The 10,245-nt window shown below is 50.5% G+C and overlaps 1 protein-coding gene across 1 annotated transcript; it reads right to left on the reverse strand.

Moving 5' to 3' along the window:
• Positions 1-339: 339 nt before the first annotated feature.
• LOC136116159 (olfactory receptor 14J1-like) lies at positions 340-927 on the reverse strand. The gene has a single exon (XM_065862365.2). The coding sequence runs from the start codon at positions 925-927 to the stop codon at positions 340-342; it is 588 nt and encodes a 195-aa protein (XP_065718437.2).
• Between the last annotated feature and the right edge of the window lie 9,318 nt (positions 928-10,245).

The following is a 10,245-nucleotide window of genomic DNA, read 5'->3' on the forward strand; positions in this document are numbered from 1 at the left end:
ACTCCCTGGCAGGGCTGCCAGGCTGGCCTCTTTTCCCCTCTACCCAGGCACAGGAACTGTCCCTCAAAATAGGCCTTGGAGGAAGAATTTCAGAGAAAACCGTCACTGCAGAGACCTTTATTTTGTTTAAATACACAGAGATAATGGCTCCATGTTTATACAGCCAGTTGGTTTAAAAGGAAAATCAGGCAATGAATTACAAAAGGGATGAACAAAATACCATGACTGATTAAAGAATAAACACCACCAACACACACACACACACACACACACACACGTCTGGGCCACTAATGAGTTACATTAAAACTGTTGTCTGATAAAGAGAAGATGATGGGTATCTTATTCTTTTTGAAAAGCATCCACCATCAGTTTCCTCAGGGCATCCTTGAGCTCCGTGTTCCTCATGCTGTATATGAGGGGGTTCAATGTTGGAGGTATCAGCAAGTACGGAACAGACACCACCAGGTCCAAGGATGGGGAAGAGATGGAGGGGGGCTTCAGGTAGGCAAACATGCCAGTGCTGACAAACAGGGAGACCACGGCCAGGTGAGGGAGGCAGGTGGAAAAGGCTTTGTGCTGTCCCTGCTCAGAGGGGATCCTCAGCACAGCCCTGAAGATCTGCACATAGGACACCACGATGAACACAAAACAGCCAAATGCTAAACAGATACTGACCACCATAAGCCCCAGTTCCCTGAGGTAGGATTGTGAGCAGGAGAGCTTGAGGATCTGGGGGATTTCACAGAAGAACTGGTCCAGGGCATTGCCCTTGCACAGTGGCAGTGAAAATGTATTGGCCGTGTGCAGCAGAGAATAGAGAAACCCAGTGGCCCAGGCAGCTGCTGCCATGTGGACACAAGCTCTGCTGCCCAGGAGGGTCCCGTAGTGCAGGGGTTTGCAGATGGCAATGTAGCGGTCGTAGGACATGATGATGAGAAGAAAATACTCTGCTGAAATGAAAAAGACAAAGCAAAACAGTTGGGCAGCACATCCCATAAAATAAATGGCTGTGGTGTCCCAGAGGGTGTTGGCCATGGATTTGGGGACAAAGGTGGACATGGAGCCCAGGTCAAGGAGGGCGAGGCTGAGCAGGAAGAAGTACATGGGGGTGTGGAGGTGCTGGTCCCAGGCTATGGTGGTGATGATGAGGCCGTTGCCCAGGAGGGCAGCCAGGTAGATGCCCAGGAAGAGACAGAAGTGCAAGAGCTGCAGCTCCCGTGTGTCTGTGAATGCCAGGAGGAGGAACTGGGTGATGCAGCTGATGTTGGACATTTGCTTTTCCTGAGTATGCCACATTGTCATGAGAAAAAAGCACAGTGAGAAGCCAGGGAAGAGTTCTCTGACAAACATCAAACCAACTCCCACAGACCCTCCCCTGTCACACACAGACACTCTTTTTCTAGGACAACTTTCTCCAGCACTGTGGCTGGAGCCCTGCTTAGTGCTGGCCAAACGCGCAACCAAGAGCAGGGCTTCTGCCCATGGGTTCTCGATAAATCAGCCCAGCTCTGCAGTGGGGACTGTCCTGGTTCTGCTAACACAGAAGGGCCATCAAGACTTACTTTCCCAATGATAAGGAACAGAGATGGTGAGGGTGGGTGTGAGAGAGGCCAGGGCAGAGGCAGCCGGGCACTCAGACAGCGTCACCCTTCCCCAGCTGTGCAGCCACCTCCCAGACACCAACATTGCCGGGCAGCTGCTCTCAGCCCCTGTGCTCTGCAGAGGAACTGGAGCTCTGGCTGCACAGGAGCTGCTTCATGCCTTGGAGCCCCCGGCCCTGAGGGCAGAGGCTTTGCTGGGTGGGACAGGAGGCCAGGGGGCTGCTCACAGGAGGGATCTGCACTGCAGGGGATCACAGGGACTTTTCTCTGTGCTCCCTCCCATAACAATTCCGAGTTTAGTTTCCTCTCATTTCTGATCATTTCCCTGCTGCCTGGAGATTCTCCCCCTGGGAGGTGTTTCCCTGTCCATGTCTCTTCCCTGTCAGTGCTCACAGACCCCATCCCACCCTCTGTGCCCTCCCCCTGGCCCTACAGATCCTGCCTGTTCACAGGGCACTGCCTGGGGGCATCTTCCTGTTTGCAGGCTGGAAAACAGGACAGGTCAGACTAAGGCTGATGGGTCCAGCAAAGGTGATGCAGGTGCTGTCCACAGGCAGAGGGGTGGTGAAGGGATGTTATGAGCCTTCTGGTAGATGTACTGATCACTCAGAGTTGCAGTTCAGGAGTCTCAGTGACTTGTTTAAGCAGGAGAGCTCGTTTTGAATTTATCCTGTCCTGCACCCCCCCACCCCTTGGGAGAGAAAACTCAAAAGACAGGCTCAGGAAAGCTCCTTATGTGTCTGGTAATCCTTGCATTGATCTTGTCCTTGGGGCATCCCCTTGGAAAAATCCTGCATGTGATCTGGAGCTGTGAGCAGCTCTGAGCCACGCAGCAACCTCTCCACAGCAGAAGCACCTTTCCTGCTGTGATAGGGGTCACTCCTTCCCCCCACCGCTTCTCCCCAGAGCTCTGTAAGGATCCCTCCTGGGCAGGGACCATGCTCTTCAGGACAGCTCTGGGCACCCCTGGGTGGTCACCTGGCTTCAGAGCTATTCAACATTGCCTGACAAGATCCCCTCCTTACAGATCCCACCAGCTGTGCCTGTGCCAGTTTTAGGAGATGCCTCCAGGAGCTACAGCTGCATTGCCCTGCACCCAGAGACTTACCATGGCAAGGGCTGCAAAGGTTTCTCCTCCAGTGAGCTCTCAGTCATCCTCCCAATCCTGACCACCTTTCATCTCTCTCTGCCTTGCTCGTCTCCCTGAGATCCCCATGCAGAGCCCTCAGCCCTGCTGCGCTGTGCAGAGGAGCTGCTCCTGGGCAGAGCTGTCTCTCTGCAGCACTGCCGCTTGCCAGGAGCTCCCTCTGTCCCAGGAGCCCAGCCCAGCTCAGCAGCACAGGAGCAGCCCAAGGCAGTTTAATGACCCCTCTGGTGGGTTTGGTGTAGAGTCCATGAACATCAGACCTTGAGGGGAAGAAGAAGAAACTTCTCAAGAAATCAAAGTCAGATTCAAACTCCATAGTTTCTGGTATTGTTAATGGGTCTCACTGAGGGACACTACTGAGCAACGGTCTCCAGGATCTGGTTAGAGTAGAAAACCGGAGGCAGTGATGACAGTTCAGGAAAAGCAAAGTAAAGGTCTCTCTGATGCTGAGTAAACCTGGATGTGTTTCATTAACCAAAGGTCAAGCCCTGACCCCCAGCCCTGGGAAGGCAGATCCTGTCCCTCCCATGTTGCCCATGGCCCTTCCTGGACAGTGTGATGTGGGGCTGTGCAAGGCCAAGGGCAGGACTATGGTCCCACAGCTCCCAGGTTCCTGGCTGGGGACAAGGAGGGTTTTGGAGCTCATTGACAACGTCTTCCTGACATGGGTGACTCAGGAGTCAGTGAGGTGAGGTGCCCAGCCACTCTCACCCCCAGTTCCAAGACTTAGCCGTGTACATCCAGTTGGATGTTACAAATTACTTGACCGTGGAGAAGAAATGGAAAACATCTTCTGTCAGCAACCTTAGGATGTCTCCAGTCAATGAGCAGGTTCCTATGGAGAACTGTAATTACCCTGACACTCACTGGCCAGGAGGTGATCTTAGACCGACTTCTTAACATGTCTGCCTGGTGGGCCAATAGGGGTGATGTTCACCTGGATCTATTCCTGATCAAGAAGGAAGAGCTGGTGAGGGATGTGAACGTCAGTGTCCACCTTGGCTGTTGTGACCAGGAAACAGTGGGGTCCCAGTCACCAGAGGGGAGGGAGGAAGGCCAGCAGCAGAGCTCAGGCTGGTGGGCTCCAGAGGAGAAGACTTTGACGTACTGGGGGATGGCAGATGAGGTGGTTACATGGAAGCAGGCCTGAAAGGTGAAGAAACTCAGGAAACCAGAGCAGCCTTACAGGACAGGCTGCTCCAAGCACAAGAATGATTTCTTTGAGAACCCATGAAAAGAAGTATTTATCTTGTGAAGCTGCTCATCTGAACTGATGGAGCTCCAGGACAAAAAGGCAGCACACAGGAGGTGGAAGCAGGGGAAGCTGCAGAGGAGGAATTCAGAAACCTTGTCCATCGATGTAAAGATGATGCCAAAGCTGATCTGAACTTCATAGCTGCAGGGGAGAATGAAGGCAGCAAGACGAGCTTACACAGTTTCCTTAAAATAAGAGACGTGGGCCTCCTGCTCAACTTTGTAAGAGTACAATCAGACAGGACTGAGGTTCTTCATAGCTTCTTTGCCCCCATCTTCACCAGTAATGTCTCCTGGGAGTTCATTCAGAAACTCAGGAGTCTGGAGAAAACCCAGCAATGGATGGGGCTCAAGTCAGGGTGACCTGAGGCAACTCAGATACTCAGACACCATTACAGAAAATGAAAACTGAGCATGGAAGGAAATAGAAGAAATTTAGCTTTATTGCTATTTATTATGGAAATGCCCTCTGTTTTACTATTTCTGAAATCTCCCTAATCATCAACAACAGACTTGAAGCCTTTAGGAAAAAGATGCACAGAGCCTTGCCTTGTAAGAGCATTTCAGATGTTAATGAGCCCTCTGCTGCCATGATCCTGAACTGCAGATGCTGAAACAACGAACAAACCTCTAATGAAGTGAAAGGCAGAAGCAAACCCCAAGTTTCTGAGGGTGTGTGGGACCCCATGAAGGGCCATCACTGACACAGCTGTGAAGGAAACAGCCAGTGCAGGTCCCTGTCCGTGAGGGCCGGTGAAGGAAAGACTTGGAGACACTGGTTAAAGGTGGTGAGGGCCATGGGGGGGTGGCTCTGATGCCATGTGAGCCCTTGATGCTTGTTCATCATCACAATGGGTGAGCCCTGACCTCTGGGACCTGGTAGATTTTTCTCAAATGTTTTACAAGGCTTCTCCTGTGGTCACTGTGAGTGTTTCATGCTTTGGGGGTGGGTTTTATGTCAAGTGCTGTCGCTTTAACTGCAAGGCTCTGGTTTTCTGTGGAGCTGCAAATGCCTGTGAGTTCTTCACAACTCACCCAGCTTCTTTCATACACCTGGCAATGGTCACCAATCACCTCAATGTCCCAGTCCCAAACTTGCTTGAATCCTCTATTTGGATCCATACCCATCACTCCAGGAGGTTCATGGATCCACCAGGCTCATGGATGATTCCTGAGGACCATCCAAGTGTGGGCAGTGTAAGAGAGGAGCAGAGCAGGGTCAGCTCATGGGCCATGACTGAGCACAAACACCCCAGCAGCAGCCATTCCCCATCTCCCAGGCACAGCCATGCCCACAGGATGGAAATGACACTGCCATACACGATTAGCCCAAGAGAGGCCTTTCTTCCTTCCATATTCCCAGGAAATTCTTCCTCCTGTTCCTCCTCCACCTGCAGACATCAACTGCTTTCCATTTCTGGGCTCAGACATGGCTGGAAGGGTTCACAAAAGCCAACAGCCATCTCATTGCTTCTCCCTGACATGCCCTGACCCTCTCCCACACCTACACATGGCCAATCACGGCTGCTCAGGGCCTCCCGCTCTTCAGAAGAGGCCTTGAGCTTCTTGGTTCTTCCTGGTGCTTATTATAAACTTCCTCGCTCTCTCCAGAGTTTATGGTGAGCTTTCTTGTCCATAACAGCCCCTTTATGACCATGTCTTACTAAATGGTTGTCTTTGTATGATCATTTGTGCAGAAAGGGCAGTCACAGGACAGCACCCAATGTGTCAAAACTGATGCCAAGTGAAATGCAGTAAAGACCTGATGAGTTACCCCTGTGTCTGTGTCTCTCCTGGAAGGAGTCTGTCCCGAGAAGGGGATCCAGCTCCTGCCACTCTCTGCAGAGGCACATGAGCAGTGTCCCTGCACCTGGGGACACAAAGGGTGACGTTTGCCAGCCCACCCTTCATCTGAACCACTTAGATGTGTGCTTGTGGGTGGGGTATCATGCCTTATAGTGCAAATATCTATTTAATTGTCATTGCCAGAGGGGCTATCACGGATACAGAGTACTATTTTACAGATATTTTAATATTAGCCTGTTAAACTTTTATTTTTCTTTAAAAACTGACATTCCTAGACGTATTACACAAACACTTGAAGGATGCTTTTTAACATGATTGTCCACAGAAGCCCACCAGCTGTGCAGCTCAAGGAATTGGATGCCAGATTTCAAGGGCAGGATGGTTTGGGCTCTGTCCTGGGATCTGGAAATGGAAACGTGCTCCCATCTCCCAACCCCCTGCCCTCCTCAGTGGGGGCTGTGAGACATTCTGCCAGCAGGAAACACAGGTCAACCAGGAGTGGTGGTGGAGCTGCTCTCTATGTGAGAGAGCAACTGCAATGTACTAAATTCTGCCCAGGAGCGGATGAGGAACGAGTCGAGAGTGTATGGGTCAGGATCAAGGGACAGGCTGGCAGGGGTGATACTGTTGTAGGTGTCTATTACAGGCCACCAGATCAGGCTGAGGAAGTTGATGAGGCTTTCTATGCGCAGCTGAGAGTGGCCTCACAGTCACAGGCCCCGGTTGTTGTGGGGGATTTTAACTTCCCTGATGTTTGCTGGAAGGACCATTCAGCCAGCCAGCCACAGTCCAGGAGGTTCCTCCAGCGCATTGATGATAACTTCCTCATGCAGATGGTGGAGGAGCCCACCAGGAGAGGTGCACTGCTGGATCTCATCCTCACTAACAAAGAGGGTCTGGTCGAAGCAGTAAAGGTCGAGGGCTGCCTGGGTTGCAGTGACCACGAGATGGTGGAGTTCAGCATCTCGTGTGGCAGGAACAGAATAGCAAGTAGAATTGCAACCCTGGACTTCGGCAGGGCTAATTTCGGCCTTTTCAAGCAATTGCTGGGGGAAATCCCATGGGCAAGACTGCTTGAAGGAAAAGGGGCCCAAGAGAGCTGGATTGCATTCAGAGATTGCTTCTTCCATGCTCAGGATCAGAGCATCCCCACACGCAGGAAGTCGAGGAAGGGAGCCAGAAGGCCTGCGTGGTTGAATAGGGATCTGTTGGGTATGCTCAAGCAGAAGAGGCGAGTTTACAGGTCATGGAAGCAGGGACTGGCCACTTGGGAGGAATATAAGGCTGCTGTTAGAGGATGCAGGAAGGCAGCTAGGGTAGCCAAGGCCTCCTTAGAATTACAGCTGGCGAGAGGGGTCAAGGACAGCAAGAAGAACTTTTTCAAATACATAGCAGATAAAACTAATACCAGAGGCAATGTAGGCCCACTGATGAATGAGGTGGGTGCCCTGGTGGCAGAAGACACAGAGAAGGCAGAATTGCTGAATGCCGCCTTTGTCTCTGTCTACTCTGCTGGAGGCTGTCCTGGGGAACCCTGTACCCCTGAGACCCCGGATGAAGCCAGGTTAATGGAGGAGTTTGCTTTAGTCGATGAGGACTGGATTAGGGAGCAATTAAATAGTCTGGACGTCCATAAATCCATGGGTCCAGATGGGATGCATCCGCGGGTGCTGAGGGAGCTGGCTGAAGTCATTGCTGGACCGCTATCCATCATTTTTGCCAAGTCTTGGGAAACGGGAGAGGTGCCCGAGGATTGGAGGAAAGCAAATGTCACTGCAGTCTTCAAAAAGGGCAAGAAGGAGGACCCGGGTAATTATAGACCGGTCAGCCTCACCTCCATCCCTGGGAAAGTAATGGAACAGCTTATCCTTGGTGTCATCTCAAGGCACATCAGGGATAAGAGGGTCATTAGGGGCAGTCAGCATGGCTTTACCAAGGGTAAGTCATGCTTGACCAACCTCATAGCCTTTTATGAGAATGTACCAAGGTGGATGGATGATGGCAGAGCGGTGGATCTGGTCTACCTTGACTTCAGTAAAGCCTTTGACACAGTCCCTCACAGCATCCTCACAGCTAAATTGAGGAGGTGTGGTCTCGACAATAGAGTAGTGAGGTGGGTTGCAAACTGGCTTAAAGAGAGAAGCCAGAGAGTGGTGGTCAATGGTGCGGAGTCCAGTTGGAGGCCAGTATCTAGTGGAGTGCCTCAGTGGTCAGTACTGGGGCCAATATTATTCAATATATTCATTAATGATTTAGACGAGGGAATTGAGTGTACTATCAGCAAGTTTACTGATGACACTAAGCTGGGAGGAGTGGCTGACACGCCAGAAGGCTGTGCTGCCATCCAGCAGGACCTGGACAGGCTGGAGAGTTGGGCGGGGGATAACCTGATGGAATTTAACAAGGGGAAGTGTAGAGTCCTGCATCTGGGCAGGAACAATCCCAAGTTCCAGTATAGGTTGGGGCATGACCTATTAGAGAGCAGTGTAGGGGAAAGGGACCTGGGGGTCCTGGTGGACAACAGGGTGACCATGAGCCAGCACTGGGCCCTTGTGGCCAGGAAGGCCAATGGCATCCTTGGGTGTATTACAAGGGGGGTGGTCAGTAGATCAAGAGAGGTCCTCCTTCCCCTCTACTCCGCCCTGGTGAGACCCCATCTGGAATATTGTGTCCAGTTCTGGGCCCCTCAGTTCAAGAAGGACAGGGAACTGCTGGAGAGGGTCCAGCGTAGGGCAACAAAGATGATTAAGGGAGTGGAGCATCTCCCTTATGAAGAAAGGCTGAGGGAGCTGGGGCTCTTTAGTTTGGAGAAGAGGAGACTGAGGGGTGACCTTATTAATGTTTATAAATATATAAAGGGTGAGTGCCACGAGGACGGAGTCAGGCTCTTCTCAGTGGCAAACAATGATAGGACAAGGGGCAATGGGATCAAGCTGGAACACAAGAGGTTCCACTTAAATTTGAGAAAGAACTTCTTCTCAGTGAGGGTAACAGAGCACTGGAACAGGCTGCCCAGGGAGGTTGTGGAGTCTCCTTCCCTGGAGACATTCAAACCCGCCTGGACACCTTCCTGTGCGACCTCACCTAGGCGTTCCTGCTCCAGCAGGGGGATTGGACTAGATGATCTTTTGAGGTCCCTTCCAATCCCAAACATACTGTGATACTGTGATACAACTTTTGCCATAACATCTTTAAATCAATGTAATTCACTTTGCCTTAATACCACTAAATAATATCCAAAGCAAACATACGCGCGAGTATCACAACTCTATGAGTTGGCACCGTGCCAAGAAAATTGGAAGGTACGTCAGAGCAGTAGAAAAGCCAAAAATCTCCAAATTTACCCCCTTCTCTTGCCCCACGTTGGGCGCCAATTATCTGTCGAGGGTTAGGATTGTGGGGTGACAATCAAACCCTGGCAGATGTGTTGTTAACCTCCTCTCCCCCCCACTTCCCCCTTTTTCCCCTCCCTCTCCCCCCTTCCCACTCAGGACAGGCGATCGGGAGGGAAAGAAGGACAGAGAGAAGAGAGTTGGAAAAGTTAAAGATGTTTTACTAATGCTACTAATAAGAATAGAGAAAATAATACAAAATATACAAAACCAATCTTGTAAGTCTCAGCAACTGCAGAGCCAGCACCCAAAGTCCTGGATTAGGCTCTGTAGCCAACCGGAGCTGGATTCAGTCTGTCACTGGCCTCAGTTCGCAGGGACGACCAGCAAGGTCCTCTCCTAATGTCAGCCATGAGGAAAAAAGGGAAAAAGGGCAAAGGGCTGAGATCCTCGTGATCTCCCACTTTTATATGAAGTATTCACGTGAATGGAATGTTATACACCGTTGGTCAGTCTCTCGATCACCAGTTTCTCGTTGCCCCTCTCGCGAGATGTCCATCCGTGCTTATCAATAAGTTTGCATTCCCTTGCTGGGTTTAACCAAAACATGTGTTGGGTTCTCCAGGAAAATGCAGCTGATATGAAGACTTGAGCTGACAGGCAAATTCACTAAAAGAGAAACTTGTTTTTAACAAAACCAGGACATTCCACCCCTTATAATATGACATTCACTGAATACTTAAACCTTATCAATACAATCTATCAATACAATCTAATTAATCACTACTATATATATATATATATATATATATATACATATGTACATATATACACAGGAGTAATTAATCAGTGGACCATCCTTTGAAAAGTTCATTAAGTTCATTTTGTCACCACAGTCTCCCAGGGCAGGGAAAATGGTCCAAGTGCATCTCATGACCCCTGTTGGTGGGTTAAGGACACCAACTTCCAAGAAGGTGTCGGGCGCCACTCGAAGAAGCCAGCGCTGGTTTCATCACCATTGTCTTGATCTGAAAGACACTTATTAAACATTGTTAGTGCGGCAATTCACATCGTACAGTTCAGCATTGCATATTTTCACCTAAAA

The sequence above is a fragment of the Patagioenas fasciata genome, chromosome 7 (assembly GCF_037038585.1).
Source record: "Patagioenas fasciata isolate bPatFas1 chromosome 7, bPatFas1.hap1, whole genome shotgun sequence".
Classification (NCBI taxonomy): domain Eukaryota; kingdom Metazoa; phylum Chordata; class Aves; order Columbiformes; family Columbidae; genus Patagioenas; species Patagioenas fasciata.

What these genes read in the sequence shown, in the direction of transcription:
- LOC136116159 (XM_065862365.2), bottom strand. Translation starts at nt 927, where the DNA reads ATGTCCTACGACCGCTACATTGCCATCTGCAAACCCCTGCACTACGGG.